This window comes from Notolabrus celidotus, chromosome 4 (genome assembly GCF_009762535.1).
Source record: "Notolabrus celidotus isolate fNotCel1 chromosome 4, fNotCel1.pri, whole genome shotgun sequence".
Taxonomy (NCBI): Eukaryota; Metazoa; Chordata; class Actinopteri; order Labriformes; family Labridae; genus Notolabrus; species Notolabrus celidotus.
Genome location: NC_048275.1, coordinates 4032802 through 4056057, shown reverse-complemented (window position 1 = coordinate 4056057; position 23256 = coordinate 4032802). Strand labels below are relative to the sequence as shown.

The window sequence follows — 23256 nt, the reverse complement described above, 5'->3', positions numbered from 1 at the left end:
ACAGGGAAGTCTGGGATGTACTTTGTGGAGGACAATGTCGCCGAGGCTCACGACAACCAGGTAAAGACGAGCCAGGAGTTAAAGGTAATCTGAGAGGACAGAATCTCCTGACTTCAGTTCAACTTTGAGGTTTTATAAGAACTCATGAATCCAGTGACATGTTCCCTTTGTAGAGACGTGTGAACACAGAGATCTGCTCTGTGGATAAGAACCACTGAACTGTCCGCCTGCCGGCTGCAGACTCCTGACGTGTTTGTTTGTTTGTACAGGTCCTTCACGGGGAGACGGAGGCGCCCTCTTTCTCCTGGACGTACGAGGAGATCAAGGAGGTGCACAAGCGCTGGTGGCAGCTCAGAGACAACGCGGTGGAGATTTTCCTCACCAACGGGAGGACCCTGCTGTTAGCCTTCGACAACACCAAGGTGAGGAGGAGCACGGGTCAAGAGGAGCGCTGAATTAAAAGACTTAAGGTTTCTGTTCTTAGTGACAAAGACCTGAATCCATAAAAAGATGACCCAGCTGATTACGAGAGGAAGAATTCAGACCGTGTTTCATTCAGATATTAAAATGTATGACAAAGGTGACAGACAGGACGAGGTGAAGGACTCCTCTGATGGTAAAGAGCAGATAACACGGAGCATCTTGAAATGTCTTTATGGTTTACGTCCTCACATCCGCCCGGCTCTGCAGGGTCTGCAGGAAATCAAACTATAGTCTTCAAGTATCAACTGACCGACTAGTCTAAAGGTTAGTTAAGACTCACATTGGACTTCCACTTTGGTCCGTCTCCAATACGCTGCGGTCCGACTCTATGCTGGACCGTTGGACAGCTGGAGTCATGTGACCGAGGTTTCCCCGCTGTAATCACTGAATCAAGGATCCTCCTCCTCCTCCTCTCCTCATCCATGTTGTCTTTCTGGTCCTCTGAAAACCTCTGAGCTGTTGACTCCAGGCCTGGCTCCGCTCATCATGACTTTGGTTTGTTGTTGTAGTTAAGTGAAATACGATCTGGTGATAACACAGAGTGTTTTATTCTGAAAATTAACCGGATGTTTTCATTTTGTTTTGGTGAAACCTGACTTCCTGTCCAGCTCCATCTGCTCTGTCCATGCTCCATGATCCAGTGGAAGCTAACACATTGACTAGAATAGAAACCTATCAGATACGTTAGACAGCAGTCAAAACTGAGCTCAAATACTTGAGCGGCTAAACACGGGACCACAGAGTCTGCAGGTAGACGACAAACTGGTTCACAGAGTGTGGCTACAGATAGCAGAGCTAGCACCACCAGCCTTCAGTCCTCCTTGCAGGTCAACGTCCTGATGCCTGTTCTGGTTCCTCATTCCTCTGTAGGAGTGCTTCTATGTCAGTTTAAGGCTGAGGTATCAGAATGGACCCGTCCCTCCCTACTGGACTGTCCTTCACATTGCAGGAGAGATTGTCCTCCATGTTTCCTAAAGTCCTAACACTAACGCTGTGACTCCTCCTCCTTTTTTCCCGCCTCAGTTCCGTGACGACGTCTACCACAACATCCTGACCTCTGACCTCCCCAACCTGCTGGAGCACGGGAACATCACGGCGCTCACTCAGCTGTGGGGCTCGGGTCAGATCTCCAACTTCGAGTACCTCACGCACCTCAACAAGCACGCGGGTCGCTCCTTCAACGACCTCATGCAGTACCCGGTGTTCCCCTTCATCCTGAGAGACTACACGAGCGAGACCATTGACCTGCAGGAGCCCGGCATCTACAGGTCAGCGAGTCTTCATCATTTAGCGGCGTTACAAAGTTTCTCTGGCTTTCACACTTTGATGGTATGAAGGAAGAGTTCACGCTGGTCCTGCTGCAGAATCTAAAAACTGTTCAGTCAGGACCGCCCTCGTAAAAAGAGTTAATTATCTGGATCCAGTGAGGTATATTTAGGGGTATGGCTCTGTTCTGGGAGCTCCCTGCCTGAATGCCAAAGCTTGAGGTGGGGAGAGCACACCTCCCCTCTCTTTCAGATGCATACATGAAAAGCCAAGGCAGGGAGAGCAGCAGCAAAGACACAAAACAGACCATTAATGATGATACATATGACCATGGTGAAATCAGGAAGGAGGAGCTGGGGTAGAGGAGGGTTGTGAAGCAGTTCACAGGCAGAGCAGTTAAAATAGAACGCACTTTGATGATGTTCTGTCGGCCGAGCTTGACTTCATGGCTTTCCTGAATGCCGCTTTTCCTCTGTAAGCTCAAATAAAACCTCTGAATACCCGACATCCATCCCTCAAAGGTTCCTGCTCTCATTTCTTAAATGTGTAACGTCTCACTGAAGGATATTTTTAATGTTCTCACCTTTTTTATTCCAGAGATACTCGCTGCTAGATTTCTAAAAGCAGACTGCTGCAGCTGATTGATGTTTCCTGGTGTGTGTGTGTGATCTTTATTTTTATGTCTTCATGCAGGAACCTGAGCAAACCCATCGCAGTGCAGTCCAAAGAGAAGGAGGATCGATACGTGGATAACTACAGGGTGAGTCCGGCTGCACTCTTTCTGACCTTCGTGTCTCTTGTGTTAAGAAAACGCATCAACATGTGTGTGTTTGTGTGTGTTTGTGTGTGTTTGTGTGTGTTTGTGTGCGTGTTTGTATCACGCAGTACCTCGAGGAGGAGTACAAGAAGGGCATCCGTGAAGACGACCCCATGCCTCCCGTGCAGCCGTACCACTACGGCTCGCACTACTCTAACAGCGGCACCGTGCTGCACTTCCTCGTGCGGATGCCTCCGTTCACCAAGATGTTCCTCGCGTACCAGGGTGAGACTCTATCCTGACCCGTCTGCTTTATCTGTAGCTTTAATGTACACGCCTCAGAGAGCCCAGAGAGCTCAGAGTCACCTGTGTGCACGACGTGTTTGATGCTGAGACGCTGTAACGTCCTGATCTCAGTTGTTGCGTCACTTTGACCATGAAAGGCCTCTTCCTCTCTCTCCTCCTCCTCCTCTCTTGTCGACTCCTCTCTCTCCTCTTCCTCTCTCTCCTCCTCCTCCTCCTCTTCCTCTCTCTCCTCCTCCTCTCTCCTCTCTTGTCGACTCCTCTCTCTCCTCCTCCTCTCTTGTCGACTCCTCTCTCTCCTCCTCCTCCTCTCTCACCTCTTCCTCTCTCTCTCCTCCTCCTCTCTCACCTCTTCCTCTCTCTCTCCTCCTCCTCCTCCTCCTCCTCCTCCTCCTCTCTCACCTCTTCCTCTCTCTCCTCCTCCTCCTCCTCCTCCTCTCTCACCTCTTCCTCTCTCACCTCTTCCTCTCTCTCCTCCTCCTCTCTCACCTCTTCCTCTCTCCTCCTCCTCCTCCTCCTCCTCCTCCTCTTCCTCTCTCTCCTCCTCCTCTCTTGTCGACTCCTCTCTCACCTCTTCCTCTCTCTCTCCTCCTCCTCTCTCACCTCTTCCTCTCTCTCCTCCTCCTCCTCTCTCACCTCTTCCTCTCTCTCTCCTCCTCCTCCTCCTCCTCCTCCTCCTCCTCTCTCACCTCTTCCTCTCTCTCCTCCTCCTCCTCCTCCTCTCTCACCTCTTCCTCTCTCTCCTCCTCCTCCTCCTCCTCCTCCTCCTCCTCCTCCTCTCTCTCCTCTGATCCTGCGAGCCGTCTTTTTATGTGACGGTAAATGTATTCAGCCGGCGTGCCGTCTGAGGTCATGAAAGGGGATCTTTTCAATCAGTGAGTCGAATCTGTAATGAGATTGTCTTTGGACTTCATCAGACCAGAGCTTTGATATCCCCGACCGGACGTTCCACTCCATGAACACCACGTGGCGTCTGTCCTCCTACGAGTCCATGACGGACGTGAAGGAGCTCATCCCCGAGTTTTTCTACCTCCCAGAATTCCTCGTCAACAGAGAAGGTAACGACCTTCGCCTCCGTGCTTTGAATCTTCAATCCTTATTCATGAATCTAAAACTCTAACCTCTCCTCTTCGCAGGTTTTGATTTCGGCGTTCGTCAGAATGGCGAGAGGGTGAATCACGTGAACTTGCCTCCCTGGGCGCGAAACGACCCCCGTCTGTTCATCCTGATCCACCGGCAGGCGCTGGAGTCAGACCAGGTCTCGCAGAGTCTGTGTCAGTGGATCGACCTGGTGTTCGGTCTGAAGCAGAAAGGCAAAGCGGCCGTCCACGCCATCAACGTCTTCCACCCCGCCGTAAGCAGACGCTGCGTTCTGGTTTTGTTTCACATTGAGATCGTCTGAAGAAAGTGCTCTGGTGTTTGCTCATCAGCTGATCTAACCCCGGCGCCTCTGACATCACGTCTGGTGCAGATTATCAGGATTATATTTCAGCTGCTTCATGTTTCCTCCTCAGACGTATTTCGGCATGGACGTGTCGGCGGTGGAGGACCCGGTGCAGCGCCGCGCCCTGGAGACGATGATAAAGACGTACGGTCAGACGCCCCGGCAGCTCTTCAGCGCCTCTCATGCCAGCAGAGCCGGGCCCAAACTCATGATGGAGGGCGAGCTGCCGGCGGCCATGGGGCTCCTGGTTCAGCTGGCCTTCAGAGAGACTCGAGAGCAGGCGAAGGAAATCGTGTGCCCGGTAATCTCCTCTGCAGCGTGGAGCCTCCTGTCGTGCAGCGAGGGAGACTTCAATTAATTCATCATCCGTGAAATGATCCCCCGCTCACCTGGTAATTTCCTCTTCCCCCCCCTGCAGAGCCCGCTGCCGTGGATCAAAGGTCTGAAGTGGGGCGAGTACGTAGGCTCGCCCTCCGCTCCGGACCCGGTGGTGTGTTTCAGTCAGCCGCACGGGGAGAGGTTCGGATCCCTGCTGGCTCTGCCGACACGGGCCATCTGTGGACTGTCCCGCAAGTTCTGCCTCATGATGATTTACAGCAAAGAGCAGGGTACGAAAACCACCACGAAGCTGAGACTCTGTGAAGTCCAGAGCAAGTCTGAGGAGAGGAGACCTGACCAGAAGGATTTTAGAAACACTGCCAGACAAGAAACAACGAAGATCAATGTGAAACTCAAAGACTCAACAGGGTCACTTTGTGTTCTCTTCTCTGCAGGAGTTCGGAGCATGCACAGCACAGACATCCAGTGGTCGGCCATCTTGAGTTGGGGATACGCGGACAACATCCTGAGGCTGAAGAGCAAACAGAGCGAGCCGCCGATCAACTTCATCCAGTGTTCACAGCTTCACCAGGTAAACCATGATCAATCAACCTTTATTTATAAAGCACCAAATCACAACAAACGTTCTCCTCAGACTCTTTCCAAACAGAGCCGGTCTAGACCGGACTCTATGTTCTATCATCAACAAAGACCCAACATCAAGACCTGATAAGATCCAGTCCCACCTTACAGACAGGACTCAGTCTGATCTCATCTTAATCCACCATGAGCAGAGCACTTTGCAGCATTTAGCAAGTTACAGTGGCAAGGACAAACTTCCTTTAACAGGCAGAAACCTCCAGCAGGACCAGACTCATGTTAGACACACATCTGCTGAGACTGAGTTGGAGAGAGGGATAGAGGGAGATGAAGAGAGAGAGAGATGATAGTGGGGAGACGGATAGTAGTAGTTGTAGCAGCTGGAGTCTGGCACGTCCACAGCAGCAGAGATCCAGAGGAACCTACGGGACAAGGGAGCTCAGGGACTCCAGAAAGGTCTATGGTTAGTAACTTCAATGGGACAGGAAGAGTTAAAGTGAGAGACAAGCAGAGAGAGGAGAGAGAGGGAAAGACAGGATCCCAGTGTGTCAGTCTAAGCCTATAGCAGCATAACTAAGAGCTGGTCCAAGCCTGATCCAGCTCTAACTATAAGCTTTATCAAAAAGGAAAGTTTGAAGCCTACTCTTAAAAATTGAGAGGGTGTCTGCCTCCCGGACCCTGACTGGTAGATGATTCCAAAGGAGAGGGGCCTGATAACTGAAGGCTCTACCTCCCATACTACTTTAGAGACTTTAGGTACGATGAGCAGGCCTGCATGTTGGGAGTGTAGTGTTCTAGAGGGGTAATAGGGCACTATGAGCTCTTTAAGATATGAAGGTGTCTGATCATTAAGAGCTTTGTAGATCAGAAGAAGGATTTTGAATGATCCTCACAGCTGCTTTAATTCAATATTTCATGTTTGATGTTGATTTTCTCACATTCAGTTTCTGTAATCCAGATTAAGATCACCCTGATTCTGTGGATCTAAGTGATCTGAATCCTGCTCCAGGTTTCTGAACACAGTCTGGATGTTTGATTCTGGTTTCAGGCTTTAATCCAGTATAAACCCTTCCCTGGTCTCTGGTAGTAACAGGACTCTCTGGTCTCCATTTCTCGTTACATAACTTCACTCTGATGTTTGACCAACGACCGCTCATTCCCCTCCGTCCAATCACCTTCCTCCCTCCCTCCTCCAGGTGACCAGCTGCGCCTGGGTGCCCGATGGCTGCCAGCTATTTACGGGCAGCAAGTGTGGAGTCATCACCGCCTACAGCAACCGCTTCACCAGCACCACGGTGGGTTTCCATGGCTACGTCCCCCCCCCTCTAACCTCCCGCCTCCACATCAACAACCGCCCACCTCCCCTCCATCCTCCCCTCCCCTCCCCCCGTCACCGCGCTCACACACTCAGCTTCATTAGTCACATCACAGTCGTCCTTGAAACACATTTACAGAGAGAGAGAGACTACAGGAGAGAGAGATTAGAGGAGTTCGGTGGACAGAGAGACGTCGGAGCGTCAGACGCTCCCAACAAACAGACGTCTGGTTTCCTGTCGTCTGTTTCTGAAGACGACAGGATGATGGAGAGACGAGGGGAGAGTTTCAGGACTGATTCTTGTAGCTCAGTAACGTAACTTCTTCAGACGTATTTTGATATGATAAGTTTATACATGAAGCACCTTTAAAAACAAGAGTGAACAAAGTGTGTTTACAAACAAACAATCTCTCTTCAGCTGAATGATCAATAAAGGACCCAGAAAATCTGTGGTTAGAAAAAAGAGCTCCTAGATTCAGATACAAGGAATTCTATTTTCAACCAACTCTGCTCGATGTTGAGTTTGTAAATGAAATCCAAAACAAAAAAGTCAAATAATAATATACAGATTTTTATTATACCTTTGTTTAGGGGGGGGGGCATTTTTACCTTTATTGATAGAACAGCTGAAGAGAGACAGGAAGTGTTGTGAGCAGAGAGAGAGGGAAGACCTGCAGTAAATGTTTGTGTCTGGGAGCCGAACCTGGGACCTCTGAGACGAGGACTAGGACCTGTACATGGGGTGCAAGCTTTAACCGCGAGGCGCCCATGATCAACAAATGTAAAAGTTACTAATCACAGTAAATCAATTTAAATGATCAGATTTATTTTTAGAGCTTTCACAACATCAAACTTTAATTGTAAGATTATTGTGCTCAAAATAAATTATTATGACGACGTTAACGCGATAATTATGGAAAACTTGGAGAGAAAATTGCATGAAGTCAAATCAAGGGAAGCAAGACGAAGGTAGAGCGACATGTTACTTCTTTAATGTCACAGTTTTTTATTTTAGTTTATTTGCACATCATAAAAACAACAACAACAACACACAGTAATAGAATCTGAAACATTGTGCAGGAGAGGTTAGAAGCCCCAGAGAGGCTCATGAAGAAACCTCCCCTCTTGGTGATCCTTAAATTCAGCGATACAGATCAGATAAAAAACACTTCCATAGTTTTACATTTTGAAGACATGATATCGAAAATAAGATCAGATATTTCCAGACTTGTTAAATTAGCGACCTTTAAATGTTGCCTTTTGAAGGATGATGGTATGAGAGTGATTGTGCTTTACACGTCGTCCACAAACACCACGTCTCGTTTTACGAAATCCTGAAAAATTCCCAAACTCTTGAAGTAACTTTACTTCCTGCAGGTAGAGCGCCTCACTTTCATCTTTCATCTCCTCCGACGTGATCTCGTAGAAGCCACACACTGCGTTAGAGGATAGCTGGCTAGCTGAGTCTTCTTCTGCTGCTGCTTCTTCGTCTTCCCAGTAAAAGACAGTTATCATCAATATTGGTATATTTTACCAAGATGTTGGCATCCACCCCAACTTAAGCACGACCCGATGCTTAGTCTACCATCACTGCCAATGACTTAGAGACTTGTGGCCCTGTACGTCAGGAAAAGGTGTGACAGGGACATTAATAAGTTAACGTTGGCCGCCCTGCTCTCAGACCTCTTTTGTTATGAAGACAGAATTTAACATAGAAAGAAAACCACGTCACTTTTCATCGGTCTGTTTGTTAATGTGTCTGTGTGTTTGGATAATGTTCTTTCACAGCCGTCAGAGATGGAGGTGGAGTCTCAGGTTCACCTGTACGGGCACACGGGTGAAGTCACCAGCCTGTTTGTGTGCAAACCGTACAGCATCCTCATCAGCGCCAGCAGAGACGGCACCTGCATCCTCTGGGACCTCAACAGGTCTGTGTGACGGGGTGTTTGAAAAGAGGAGGGTCTGTTGTGTGTGATCACGCTCTGAGCTTCACCTAGTGTGTGTGTGTGGTTTCTGTGTTTCAGACTCTGTTATGTACAAAGTCTCACAGGACACAAAAGCCCGGTGACCGCCGTGTCCGCGAGCGAAACCACCGGTGACATCGCCACAATCTGCGACTCAGGTGAGTGACGCCACACCCTGAATCATATCAGCTGATCTGACTGACCCCCCCCCGCTCCATGAAGTGACACATGCTTCTCTGTACTCAGTGGGCGGAGGCAGCGACCTGCGGCTGTGGACGGTGAACGGCGACCTCATTGGACACGTCCACTGCAGAGAGATCATCTGCTCTGTGGCGTTCTCCAACCAGCCCGAGGGCGTTTCTGTCAACGTCATCGCAGGCGGGCTGGAGAACGGCGTCGTCAGGTGAGCGGAGACACAAACTCAGACATACTGAGACTGTGGTGATCATTTATAGATTTTCAGGTCGCCTAGAAGTCCTATCAACAACCAACAACAGACCGACCAATCAGATCAGAGGAAAAGGTCAATAACCAAGTTTATAACCACATCATCAAACTCAACATTAAGAACTTATTATCTGCATGCAGTAAGTTATATTTGGTGGTATGGTTCTATTCCTGGGCGCTTCCTACCCTTCCACGTGCGTACATGGACTGCCAAAGCCTTAGGCGGGGAGAGCACACCTCTCCTCTCTTTTTATGAGCATACATGAAAAGCCAAGGCAGGGGGAACATCAGCAAAGACCCAGAACAGAGCATCAGTGAGGATACATATGACACCGGTAAGATCAGACACAACAGAGAGGAGGAGCTGGGGTGGATGTAGTGAAGTGGTTTGCAGGGGGAGCATCAGCAAAGACCCCAGGGTCCAGAACTGTACAACAAAACATATGAAGCGTGACATAGAGGTGCGTTTTTTGAGTGTAGCTCGCCAACGTGACATCATAGCAGAGTAACACAGGGGAGGAGATGCAGGTAGAGAATCTTTGGGGCAATTATGAGGTGAGTGTTCTCACGCGATCTTAAGTCCCGAGAAATGAGCATTTGACGTCATGAAAGCGTGTCATCTAAGTGAAGCCACATTATAGAAGCCTCCATGTTTATCTTCCTCGTCTCTAACCCTGAACTGTGTCCAGGTTGTGGAGTACCTGGGATCTGAAACCCGTGAGAGAGATCACCTTCTCCAAGTCCAGCAAACCGATCATCAGGTATCTCCTCAGAGCTGCAAACACGCTGAAGTTTCAGGTTTGATTCTGTGGTGAACTCTAACGACGGTTCCTCCTCTTCCTCCTCAGCCTGACGTACTCGTGTGACGGTCACCACCTCTACACGGCGAACAGCGAGGGCACGGTGATGGCGTGGTGTCGGCGGGACCAGCAGCGGATGAAGCTGCCCATGTTCTACTCGTTCCTGAGCAGCTACGCCGCGGGCTGACCACGACGGCGTGTCTGATGTTTACTCCCGTCTCTGGCGAGAGGAGCCTTCTGTTCTTTCCCTCCCTCTTCCTGCGCTCCTCTTCCTCCTGCACTGACATGAAGGAGGACGAGTCAGCATGGCCTCCCTGACCCCTCCCTGACTTTTAACTAAAGCCATCCTCGGTTGCGCCAGCTCCTCAAACACTCCCAGCATCCTGAAATGATGAAGATAGTATTACATGTACATAATCTATATTTATAAACAAACTGAAGCTGAATGTCGAGGCGGAGTGGATGAGCTGCAACAGACACTTTATATAAAAGCATTTCTGAGAGTGTTTGCTTTGTCAAGTCTTTCATGGTTCAGTTTTTCCTGCCGTTGAGTTTCCCTGGTTTGTGTAAAGATCCTGATGTTTCCTGGTAAGCTGCTATCGTCTGGTTGAAGCCCGGACCCGAAGTGTGAACCCCCCCTAGTCTCTCACGTTGTCGTCACAGCTCGGGATCTCCCACAGCGAGGCGTCGGAGCCCCTCCTCACGTCTGCCACCGGGAGACATCCCGCTCTGTGGGAGTGAGACGCCGCTCTGCTGGGCTGTCTGCTCCGCTCTCGTCTGAACGCCGGAGTCTCAGCTCGCCTTCAGTGTGTGTGTGTGTGTGTGTGAGCTCAGAGGAGGGACGGGGGGACGGTGCAATGAAGTGTTCCTCGTGTTGCCTGTTCTCCTGTCCTACTTCTGCATGCTGGGATGATGCTGATGTTGAGTGTGTGAGTGTGTGAGTGTGTGTGAGACATTTACCGTCATGATACCTTCTTACAGCCTTCTTTTGTTGAATCTCTCTCTCCGCTCTGAGAATGTTGAATTCAGTTATTTATTAGAAACACTGCAGAGACTTCTCTTTCCCTCTTTTCTCTCTCTACCTTTCCTCCTCTCTCTGAAATGCACTAAAGGCTTTTCATCCTGGATGTTTGCTGCTCAAAGTTATTAAGAGAAGTTCATTTCAATGTTCTTATGACCAAAATATGAAGTATGGTTTAAACTGCAGACATTGACATGGATCACAGCAGCTTGGCTTTGATCTCTGAATTCTTATTATCTCAGAATTCCAAGATCAGTGTCAGAATTCTGAGAACAAAGCCAAAATTCTGACATTGATTTAGGAATTTGATCTTGGAATTCTGGCTTTCATCTCGGAAATCCAATTTTCAGAATTCCAAGACCAATCCCAGAATTCCAAAATCAAAGCCGGAATTCTGGCTTTGATCCAAGACTTCTGGCTTTGATCTCAGAATGCTGAAATTGATCTCAGTATCATGGCTTTGATCTTATAATTCTGGCGTTGATCCAAAACATTTGGCCTTGATCTCAGAAATCTGTCTTTGATCTTGGAATTCTTAATATCTCAGAATTCCAAGATCAAAGACAGAATTCTAAAATCGATCTCGGAATTCTGGCTTTGATCCAAGAATTCTGGCTTTCATCTTGGAACTCCAATTTTGATCTCAGAATTCTGGCTTTGATCTTGGAATTCTTCTTATCTCAGAAGTCAAAGATCAATGTCAGAATTCCAAAATCAAAGCCGGAATTCTGGCTGTGATCCAAGATCTCTGGCTTTGATCTCAGAAATCTGGCTTTGATCTAAGAATTCTTATTATCTCAGAATTCTAAGATCAAAGACAGAATTCTGACATTGATCTCGGAATTCTGGCTTTGATCTCGGAATTCTTATTATCTCAGAATTCCAAAATCAAAGCCACCCCAACCTCAATCTTAGAATCCTGACCTTCATCTCAGAACTTCGACTTTGACGTCAGAATTCTGACTTTTTTAGACCCATAAACAAACATTGTCCCTGATCCTCTCTGTAGTAGTAAAATTAATGTCTGCTCAAAGCCTGTATCCACTGCTGCCTGGTTTCTGTCAGACGAGTCAGGGATAATATTTAGTGAGCAGGTAGTTACACACATTAGAATCATGAAGGGTGACCTCAGTGAAATGTGGAGGGTGTCTTAAACCACAATGTTTACCAATTTAGCATTTTCACCACAGTGTCAACAGGCAGAGGTGAAATGTGCCGGACTCCTTATGAAGGATTCTTTTGTTGTTGAGAATCAATATTTAACACAGCCAGGTAAAAAAAACACAACACATGTACATGACAAAGTCAGCAGAGCCTGAAGTTAACGTTTTGTCCACAGGGGGCGCCAAAATCAACACAGGAGCTTTAACTTTAACGACACCTGACTTAAATTAAGAATGTTCCTTGAATTCAGAGATCTTATGAACATCATTACAGATCCATGAGTCCGCTTCAGTCCAGAGAGCTCGTGTGAAGCAGGACGGTGTTTCTGGCGTAGAGTTTCTAACACTACACTGATCCCTCTGGGTGTTTGTGTCCTCCTCATCCAGCTCTTCTTTACATTCCCTCTTTCTTTACAGCACTTTGTTTAAAGTGAAACAGGAAGTGAAAGCACTTTTTTTATCCGCTAACTCAAAAAGATTTGCTTTTTTTATTCTGCTGAATCGACCTAGAGAGCAATACCAGGCATGCAATATGTCATCTTAAAGGTGTGTGGAGATGATGCTCTGCCTTCAGTGAAAGACGATGTCTTACGTTTCTGATTGTTTACGAAAAAGGGAATATTTCTTCTCGTCTTTTGAATTCATTCCTTTTTGTTCTCTTTGAGTCGTTGTTTCTGTTCATCTCCTGGAGCCGTGTTGTTCTGTGCAGCGTCAGGACACCGTGTTTATGTTTACTTTACAGCCTTTCTTTTCTTAAACATCCTTTTGTTTGAAGGTTTTTTCCTGTTTTTGTTTTTTGAAAAAATACAACAAAAAATACAACAAAAAAAAAAAAAGATGGAACTGTTCTGATGTGAGTGAAGGAAGCATTATTATTACTCTGTTGATAAATGAAGCTATGCATAATTTAAGATCACGTGTTAGGTTGCTTATTTCAATGATATGTGTTGGCTGGTTTAGCTGTTTTGTTTCTGAGAGGCCATGTTTTATGTTTGTATATATGTTTGTGTGTGTATGTATGGACAAACCAAGTGATAAGTATATTATAAATATATAAATATATATAAATATTTGAAGAAATATTACTACATCTTGTCGTTTGTGTCCATTTGTGCACAAAAGGTGCGTTCAGGGGCATCAGAGGGAAGGGGAAACTGGGGAACTGCTTAGAGAACATGATTTTAAAAAGGTGGGGTAAATATTTTTAAGGTGGAAATTCCCCCAAAGAGCATCATTGTGCAGGATGAGGCCCATCTCTGTCTGTGGGGGGGGGGGGGGGGGGGACCCAGTGATGTCAAAGCTGATGTAGAAATGAAAAAGGTGAAGCCTGCAGATCACAGGTGCTTCTGCAGAAACAAACAAATAAGGAAAAATCAGCAACATGCTAATTTGATTAATAGGCTGCCTTGGTGCGTTCAGGGACAGTTTGCACGGTAGGACAAAACCTCCCTGCTCGTCGCTGCTCCACTGATCGAGTGCCTCCTGCCCCACAGCCCGGATCTGATCGTCACACAGAGGTTTCCCCCCCTGCTGCATGCGTAACATCTCTCCAAGTCCATCCGTGGTGCTCACCGAGACCTCCGCGCCTGGATCTCTGCTTCCCACACGGAATACGCACGAGCCAGTCCGAGAGACCCCTCCGAGGAGAAACCGAACCACCAGGATCCACCTTCCCCGGGTTCAGTCCGCGCAGAAACGAGCCTGGGATTTCCTCTTAACATTTTCAGATTTGACAGATCCTCTTTTTTTTTCTGTGTGCGCGCGCGCGTGTGCGTGTGTGTGTGTGTGAGTGTGTGTGTGTTGGGTGGAGTCAACCCGGATTCTCCTAATTGGAAAAGCATTGGCAGATTTTGAGGTAGGTCTGCGTGTGAACGGGACATTCATGTGCACATTGATGCAGAGATGAAGATCAGCTGCTTTTTCATCCTTTCATTCATGAAGCGTCTCCGTGATTCTCCTCCTGGTGTCTCTGCTCTGAAGCAGGGCCGCAGCTCGCACGATGTGTGGCCACTGTTTATTCCCTTTAGAAATAAGAGTCGCCCACATCTGAAGGATCTGCATCAACAATCAGCTTCGATTCATTTAGATGGGAACAACAGAAAGCTCCTGATTCAGCTGTGAGAGCGACAGTGAGGGGAACCTGAGGGAGGCAGGCCTGATAGCTTCCCACCATTAACAGCTATAAATTGGCTGTGATGGAGAGGAGGAGAGGGGGATGATGTCTCTCCGTTTGCATCCTTTCTTTTTGAATCGTTTGCTTCATGCAGCAGCTCACATCTGAAGAGAGGAGCTGATGCTGGAATAAACACATCGATGCTAAAAAGGGGGAAAATCCACAGTGAGTGTAAATTGATTCGGCAGCACCCCACCTCACTGGGAAGCTTCATATTTGCATGCACAGTCTTATAAAAGACATCTGTGGTCAGGTGTCATCTCCATGGCTGCCAAACTGGGACATTTGAGGAGTGAGTGAGGGAGCGAGGGGGTCAGGGGGGCCGGGGAGGAGAGCAGGAATCAGAGATGGCATGCAGTGGATTCACAGAAAGAGGATGCTGTGTGAGGTGGAGCAGGTTACAGGAAACACTGCAGCTTGCATTCATGCACGTTGTGTGGAGAAAAGTTGCAGAGATGAAAGCAAAGAGAGGAAAGCTTGCAGGTCCATGAATCTGAATCTGTCCCTGAGTGAAGCGTTTAAAGAGTGGAGGGGGAGAGATGCTCCCTGCAGCCTGTGTTAAAGAATATCCAGTAAAAAAGGACATCACCATGCATGAGTAGTGTCAGAGAAACGACACAGTGCCGTCCAGCTGCTGCTCTTTCTTCAGAGAAAATGGAGCTGCTGTAAAAACAGATTCCCTGAACAAAATGGGTCCTTAAAATGAAAAGGTCGTGTTGGAGACACAGCCAGGGGGGAGGCTGCTTTGTGGATCTAATGTGATGCTCACTGACTCCCTGTGTCCCCCTTTGTGCCCGTGTTTGGCATCTCAGCAGCACCATGAAGGACGGGATCGCCAACAACAGCACGGCCAGCATCTCCCAAGCCAGGAAAGCTGTGGAGCAGCTGAAGATGGAGGCCTGCATGGACAGGATAAAGGTACTGGACTTTCATTTGTTACCTGAGTGTGAGAAAAATAATTCTCTCTGGAGTGTTGGACATGTCTTGAATGAGCATTTTGTACAACAGCCAGTTCTGTTAGTGTAGTGACAGAAGATGACGGGTGTAGTCAACATGACATCCTTTTTCTGAAGCCACAAGTTTGGCAATTTGGCCACCATGTTGTTTTTCTGAAGCTAGAAGTGATCATATTTGCACAGGGCGGATTTATCAGCAGGATGTGCTTTAAAGCGCCACGTTTCCCTTACAATGAGATTCACTTTGTGGAGGTATCTGATCAAAGTTGTTCATTCATCAGACTAGAGAAGCTAAAGGTGCTTTTCAACCGCAGGAACCAGGGTCTAACTCTAGTTCTTAGGTAGTTAATCTCCTCCCGCTACAGGGGTAGTGCTCCGCCTCCAAAAAAGGTCCAGGAACTTTGGGGGCGGGGCTTGCAATGCTGAACGTTACTCTCAGTGTTTTTATTTCCCCCCTCCGTCCACACTAACATCACACACACCTGTGATTCTCTTGGTTTAATACCTCCTGAACATCGGTCTTCTCTGAGCCTGATAGTGTGACTGCGTCTCTGTCAGCACCCGGTGTTCCAGTCTGAAGAGTGACCCTGTAAACTGGAGACCTTCAGCTGAACGTGTCAGTGTTTGTGGAGTTTACAACAGCTGTTGAAACACAGAAGGAGTCCTCGGGAATGCATCCTAGTTTAGTTTTTATTCTCCAAATATCCTCATCAGATATTTAATGATCGTCTAAAGACGTTTGTGAGGGACGCATCCGGCTGAGAGTCTCCAGTTAACAGGGTCGCTCTTTACACTGGAACACCGGTCCATCTCTGACATGGAAATGTATCTCTCCACTAAGAGCAATTTTAAAGCCATGTTGAAATGACTTTGCTACTCGTGTCTGAACTTAAAGCTAATCTACTTTACACCTAGCAGCTCCCATCCCTCACTCTAAGAGGCCACGCCCCTAAATCTACCTCCCTTTTACCCTTAACCTGCAGTAAACAGGTGAGTTGTTTATAAATTCAGCCGTACAGTTGTCATGAAGAGAGAAATGAGCTATAGAGAGAGTTTTTACCACAGTGTCAACAGGCAGAGGGGACATGTGACCGACTCCTTTACTCAGATTAGTTTGACATGTATATGGTCGTCTGTGGTGTCTCTTTTTCTGTCTTCAGTTAATCACTGTTGTTATTTGGCTTTGACCAATCAGAAGCATTCTATTCCATTCTGTTCCAAAGAGGCCACGCCCCTAAATTTCCCTCCCTTTAATCCTTAACCTGCTGTAAACAGGTGAGTTGTTTATAAATTCAGCCGTACAGTCGTCATGAAGAGAGAAATGAGCTATAGAGACCCAAACTGTTTTTGTACCAGGCTGTAAACATGTTTATTTCTGCTGTATCATTTTAACATGGGGCTCTATGGGGACTGACTCACTGCAGGAGACGCACTCTAGTGGACACTGGAGGAACTGCAGTGTTAAAAGGTTTGAATTATGTGAAGAAAACAAATCTTAAAGGTAAGGAAACAGCTGGGAGGATGTTTTCTTGTTGTGCTGAGCAGGGGTGATGTATGGCAGGCGTCAAGCTAGGACTCTATGGAGAGTGGCTCACTTTTGGAGACAGCCTCTAGTGGACATTTGAGGGACTTCAGTTTTTGTCACTTGTCAAAACTTAACTTACATTACTCACAGTGTAACTGAGGCATAGACAGTTTACCTGGAGGTTTAAGTGTGATGTGAAGCTAACGTAGACTTCAGATGGAATAATAACCAAACTTTGGTAAACTTTTTTTTCGTGTTTTTACGCCCCAATATTTTTCCATTTTCAAACTTTCCCTCTTCAGCCCCGACAGACTCTGACTCACGTCTGATAATCCACCATAATTTAGTCCTCATAATTTATTCCCTCAGCCCGCTGCCAGATGACAACACAATGAACGTTTCCTCGGTTGGTTTAGCTCGACGTCTTCTGACAGGCCTCACATGAAGCCCGACTTCACCTTGAAAGCACTGGAGTATACCCACTGTGCTCGGCGAGCAGCTCCACTGTGGTTACTGTGGAGAAAGTAGCCAGAGGCATGATGGGATACGGTGAATTCTGACCACTTCTGACACTAGTTTTCTACCAAATTGGGTCAAGTTTTTGAGTATTTGCCCTGGTTAGCACTTTCCTCATGTAGACTTCTTCTCATCTTACATTGCCAGTATTTGATTTCTGCAGAGTGCAGGAGGACGGGGAGCTTAAAGGGATAGGTCAGGGTTTTTGAAGTAGGGCTGTATGAGGCACTTGTCAATAGTGAGTGTATTAACTACAGAAGGTGGTGTTAACACGGCTCCTATTTGGAGGAGCCAGCAGGAGTCCTGACACAGACGCTCAGATATTTCTCTCTGTGGACGGAGTTTGGAAATAACGGTACATACGCCACTTCGTATACTCATCAATATACACGTATGGTATCATTTGAATACTCTTACTACTTCCTGTTGCAGCTCCACATCCATATAAGTATACAGCTGCTGGGCCGAGGTAGATCTGATGCTTTGAGAGAGTTTTCTTAACTTAGCATAAAAATAGTGGCCTGGTCCCTAATAGAAGAACCCTGATATGTTGAGTAACAATGGCTTCATACCATGAAGATGGACGACACGCCTCCATCTCCCGCCAACGTACAAAAGTGAAGCCCATCCTGAGTCAAAGTCAGTCCAGTCCTTGTTTTTGTTTTAAGATATTGCTTAAAGAAACCCTTTAATATTCCAAAGAGGCTCCATGCCTTGTTCTGTGTATTAATCATGTTCCTGATACCTGTAACCTTCAGCTTCAGCAGACTTTTATGATGTAGTCCTCATAAACAGTGTGACCTTAACAAACAACACCTGTTTAAACATTGACTTTGAGCCTTATCTTTAAGCCCGTCGAGTCATAAACTGTTACTGTGAAAAGATGTTTCTAAATAACCTTTATCCGAGGAGTCGTTGTTTCTACTTTGAGGTCGTGTTTCCATCCTAATAAAACGTCTGCTTTACATGGATGTGATTCTGGACTGTGAAGGGCCGGCTCTCAGCTTTAATGTCATCATCTCATTCAGTATGCTCCTCGTGTGCTCAGGGAACTATGGCCCTGCGGCCCCGAGGCTGTTCGCTCAGCATTATCGCCGGGCCTGGGCGGCTGCCATACACCATCATCCCTACTCAGCACAACACAGACTGCTTACAAGAAAACGTCCTCTTGGTTGAAAACAAAGTGATTATCCCCGGCTCTTAATCAGGGTTCAAGGCATGTATCACACAGACGCTCATTTAACCTGCGAGCCGACTGTTTGGCACAAAGTCTCCTTTAAATCCTTCAGTTCTGTCTTTGTTTCTCTATCGAACAAACATTTGGGTTTGAACCTCCTTTACTAAGATGCACCCATCAGTTTTTACAGATGTTTCCTTCTGCTTAGATTTCCCCACAATAGGACCAAGATACAGCACATCAGATTCAACTTCAAACCTTTTTCAACTGCAGTTCCTCCAGTGTCCACTAGGGTGTGTCTCCTGCAGTGAGTCAGTCCCCATAGAGCCCCATGTTAAAATGTTACAGCAGAAATAAACATGTTTACAGCCTGGTACAAAAACAGTTTGGGTCTCTATAGATCATTTCTCTCTTCGTGACGACTGTACGGCTGAATTTATAAACAACTCACCTGTTAACAGCAGGTTAAGGGTTAAAGGGAGGGAGATTAAGGGGCGTGGCCTCTTTGGAATAGAATGGAATGCTTCCGATTGGTCAAAGCCAAATAACAACAGTGATTAATTGTAGACAGAAAAAGAGACACCAGGGACGACCATATACATGTCAAACTAATCTGAGTAAAGGAGTCGATCACATGTCCCCTCTGCCTGTTGACACTGTGGTAAAAACTCTCTCTATAGCTCATTTCTCTCTTCATGACAACTGTACGGCTGAATGTATATACAACCCACCAGCAGATTAAGGGTTAAAGGGAGGTAGAATGAAGGGCGTGGCCTCTTTGAGTGAGGGGTGCTATCTGTCTGCAGGGTGTCCCCTCAGTTCATTCAGTCCCTTAATTTTAACCTCTGGGCCGTGTTTTTGGTGTTGTACGCCTGTTTTGAAAGTCTTAATTTTTCGCTACATGAATTAAAATTAAACTCAAGAGCATTCAGATATTGATGGATGTAAATGTTCTTCTTTCATTTGGTGTAACTAATGGGAAAGAATATTTTCATTATGTCTGGATGCTCTCGAGTCGAAACCACAGCAGGGTTTCTCAGTGATCTGCAGCCAGCATTCAAACATTTAGACCAATCTGTCAACTCTGAAAACAGGGCTGACATTGAACCCTGCCTTTTGTGTCTCTTCTTGTTTTGTTGTCAGTCTTTCCTCCACGAGACGCTCAGGCGTACAGCCAGCTCCCGATTGCATTCTCATGATGGTGCCAGATTTACGGGGCTGCAGCTGCAGAAAAAAACCACGGAGCAGAAATATGTTTTTTTCCATCTCTAGTTAGTTCTGAGTAGGATGAATAAATTATCTGTTACATGAAGCGTTGATCATGACTGACAAGAGAAAAACAACTGAATGTCAGCGAGGGTCACTGAGCAGGAAAAATGTCACCAGCATCAAAAATAACAAGGTCAGGGTCGATCGCTTTTTAACATTTTCATGGTTAGAAATCAAAACAGGAGCATAAACTCGCTGTCATACACAGAGTAACAGCAGGATGAGTTCATGTTAGAGAGAAAGTATAAAACAGGATAAGTTGTGAAATGTTAAGCTTCTACAAAGCTACCAGAAGGTCAGTATACGGCTTAAAATAGCAGAATGCTCCCTCTTTAGGCTCTTAGAGCGGTCCTTCCCAAACCATAGACCGGGTCTTCTGAACACCGTCTGTGGTCTGCTCTGAACAACGGCTTCATCACTGTTTTTTATACCACACAGACTTTGTGACATCACAAATGCACGGAACTCCTTTTATGGTCATGTTCTATACCGACGGGTTCTAGAATTCCAGAGATCCGGCCAATCAGAGGGAGGGGGGGCCTTAAAGAGACAGTACCTGAAATCTCCTGCGCCGAACGTTCTGAACTCAGAGTTTCCACATCAGCGACGTAAAGAAGGAGTATTTTGATTTTTAAATCATGAAAGCTACAAACCACGATTTACACAAACTTAATCAAACAAAACTCTGATTCATACTTGAGATAAATGTTAATATATTCCCACATTTTTTTTAATTCTATCAGTCAAAAACATTCTCAGTCATTGGGTCTACTACTAAGTGGTGCAAAGTAGTGCTGGGTGACACAACCCGTTTAGGATTGATACGATACTGATTACTTTTATGGCAATTAATTCGATATTGATACCGATACTTTCAGTGGTTTAAAAAAATAAAATAAAATGCAATGCTTGAAAGACAAGTCCCATGACAAATACTGTTCATTTAAAAACTTTATTAAGCAAATCCTTTTGTGGCCTTTTTAAAACAATGAAATAAATATAGAAAAACACATAAATGATAAATAATTAACATCCTCTATTTAAATTCTCTGAGTGGAAATCTAAAAACAGCCTCTTCACCATGACTGCTGTTATAATGATGGGGGGGTTACTCTAAAAGAATCAGAAGTGATACATGCGCTTTTATTTCACATTTATTAATTAGTATCAATATTTTATTAGAGTAATCGATACTCAAATGAGTAACGTGAGTATCCATATATTGATACCACAGAATCGATACGCCCACCACTCGTGCAAAGAAGTGTTGATACTCATACCTAGAACATGTCATCAAGCAACAAATGACATATTACAAAAAAGATAAATGTTAAACCGGAAACTGAAATTATTTTCTTTATTTTTAAGTGAACATTTTGACCATTGACAGCATTGATGACTCACCCTTATCTCCTCCAATTCTTAAAAAAGTGAAGCCAAAGTTACACATTACCATATTACACTGATGATACCCAGATGTGACATCACTTCCTGTATCCGAAACACTCCTTTAACTTAGTATTAAAGTGATACACTACATAGCAGAACAAATCCTTGTGTCTGACAAACTAAACAACCCTAACTTTAGTGGAAAATTAACATGGACTTAAATTAGCATACAAGCTAACTTTAATGACAGAAACCATGTCTAAGGAAAGTTTATTAGACATTTATTTGGATTTCGTCGTTTCACCCATGTCCCATCTGTTGACATGGAGGTGGGCTTTACGACCTGTACTAAAGCCAGTCCTGAGGGGGGAGCTCTAAAAGTTCGGCCTCACTTTAGGGGAGCTGTTGTGCTGTCAAAGTTTTTGCAGGCCTGCAGTCTGTGCTTGCTTCCTGACTTTAAGTTCTTTTCTTGATTTATGGTTTTTATATCTGACATTTGTGATATTCGTGAGTTTTTGCCCACCCGGGTCACATTCAGAGAATCTAGCAGGAGGTATCAAAACTGTTCTTCCCTCTTTGCTCACATTTCAACATAAATATTAATAATGCTTCAAGAAAAGCACCTTGACTGCAATAAGGATGATGGTTCTTACATCAGGCTAGGTAAGGCCTCAGGCACTTTTAAATATTACATTTCGGGTGTTCATTTAAATACAGAAGGAAAAAAAGTCCTTGGATTAGAGAGTTTGGATGTTCTTCTAAATGTCATGTTAGTTTCAGCACGATATTATTGATGAGGGGCGGGGCGGTAGATGTTTGTGTTTTAAAGACCGCTCACACATCAGACTTTAAGAACCGAGTCGTTCTTTATTTACAGTTTAGAATAAAGAGCGTCTGAAGTGTGTCTTCAAAGAAAAGCTGAAAGAAGAGCAGAGAAAGAGGAGAGAACAGCCGGCCTCGTCGTCGTGGATCCTTTAAATTTAATTAAAGGATCTGATGAGAGAGTGTGTCTGTGACAGAGCGCTCTCTGTGCCGCTGATTGAGGGATCACCACTTTCTCATTAATTGCTCAATCAGCCAAAGGAATGTGATCTGTGCTAATGAGACGGCCTCTCCTTCCATCATGGGGCTGCTGTGTAATTACAGTCAGCCTGATGAAACCAGCGTGCAGTACCACGTGTGTCCTGTGGGGCTCTCTCTCTCAGCAGGAACCCTGGCTGCAGCTACATGATAATATAATTATTGCATTTACTCTGATTATGAGAATAATTAAGCTGTTTACTTGGTTTCCAGAGACTCATGTTGCTCATGTTCCCTCTCTCTGCAGGCTGTGAGGCTCCTGTTAGTGCATGAACAAAGTCAAGTATAAGATTTCTCTTCTAATGTGACCTATATAACACTTGTCTGAGTGAGACATAGCCTCCAGGATGTCACCCACCGACTTGTCTCCTGTCTTTTTGAGACCTTGAGTTTAACATTTTGGCTGCAGTCGTGTATTTTGGCAGCTCCCATGTTGAATCTCTGGAGCCAGAAGTGACCATACTTGGACAAGAGAGCTAAGGAAGGAGTTAGCAAACACTAAACTATGACAGTTATACAGTCTGTGCTCATGGCTAACTCATGAGCTGATGGATGAGGTTATTGTGTTTCTATCAGAGACGGACTGTAAGCCTCTTTGTGGTCGTGGTTGAACAGAGCTTTATTTACTTAACTAAAGAAGCTAATAGCTAGCTCATGAACATGTCCATTAAAAGTGAACTGGGTAACATATACCTCTCTTCGACCAACGCAAGCTGGGTTGTATTTCCGGGCTGATGCTCACGCTGGTTCAGAGCTGGTTGAACTCACCAGTTTGTTTTTCCACCCGCTCAAGCCCGTGGAAGAGGAACGTCATGACGTCAGATTTACGTGAGCGCTTTTCCCAGCAGCGCTTTTCCCAGCAGCGCTTTTCCCAGCAGCGCTAGTGTGAACTTTCCCTCACAACAACAACGATGGCTGACAACGGCAGCTTGTCTCCTCGGCTGACCACTGCTTTGCCTTGGAACCCACTAGTCTCTTTTATTTGTTCGCTGCAGGACAATGGTTCACGGTTCTAGATCAGCAAAGAGTTGGAGCCGCTCTGGAACCGGCCCTCAAACTGCCCAGGTCGAAATGGGGTATTAAAGAGCGGGGGTTATGCTAATTTTCAGGCTTTATAAAGTCCCTCTGTTAGCTCTGTCCTAGCTTTACATGTTGGTGTCTTTGAAAACCCTCATTCCAGCCTCTGTCTGAAACGCTACTGTCTCTTTAAGGAGCATCAGAGCACTACGGAACTCAGCACTACAAGCTCAGCGTTCCGGAACCCTCCTCTACAGGTTCCGGAATGCTGAG

The 23256-nt window shown here is 46.0% G+C and overlaps 2 protein-coding genes across 7 annotated transcripts in view; both read left to right on the top strand.

Annotated features, from left to right (window-relative positions):
- lyst (lysosomal trafficking regulator) overlaps positions 1–12703 on the top strand; it is a 101367-nt gene extending 88664 nt beyond the window's left edge. For 3 of the 4 annotated variants that reach the window (XM_034681364.1, XM_034681362.1, XM_034681363.1), the window contains exons 39-54: positions 5–84; positions 270–422; positions 1507–1751; positions 2443–2509; positions 2635–2791; positions 3727–3867; positions 3946–4163; positions 4324–4554; positions 4672–4861; positions 5027–5163; positions 6368–6466; positions 8275–8414; positions 8511–8608; positions 8697–8853; positions 9587–9658; positions 9746–10203. In XM_034681364.1, the coding sequence (XP_034537255.1) occupies positions 5–84; positions 270–422; positions 1507–1751; positions 2443–2509; positions 2635–2791; positions 3727–3867; positions 3946–4163; positions 4324–4554; positions 4672–4861; positions 5027–5163; positions 6368–6466; positions 8275–8414; positions 8511–8608; positions 8697–8853; positions 9587–9658; positions 9746–9884 (2324 nt within the window). In that variant the 3' untranslated portion in view covers positions 9885–10203. Of the gene's footprint in view, positions 1–4; positions 85–269; positions 423–1506; positions 1752–2442; positions 2510–2634; positions 2792–3726; positions 3868–3945; positions 4164–4323; positions 4555–4671; positions 4862–5026; positions 5164–6367; positions 6467–8274; positions 8415–8510; positions 8609–8696; positions 8854–9586; positions 9659–9745 lie in introns of all 4 variants that reach the window. The other variant, XM_034681365.1, reaches the window with a different exon arrangement.
- Positions 12704–13190: 487 nt separating this feature from the next.
- Positions 13191–23256, top strand: part of LOC117811217 (guanine nucleotide-binding protein G(I)/G(S)/G(O) subunit gamma-4) — a 17072-nt gene continuing 7006 nt past the window's right edge. Inside the window, exons 1-2 of one of the 3 annotated variants that reach the window (XM_034681368.1) lie at positions 13191–13736; positions 14870–14972. In XM_034681368.1, the coding sequence (XP_034537259.1) occupies positions 14874–14972 (99 nt within the window). In that variant the 5' untranslated portion in view covers positions 13191–13736; positions 14870–14873. Of the gene's footprint in view, positions 13737–13925; positions 14220–14866; positions 14973–23256 lie in introns of those variants that run through there. The other 2 variants (XM_034681367.1, XM_034681369.1) reach the window with 2 other exon arrangements.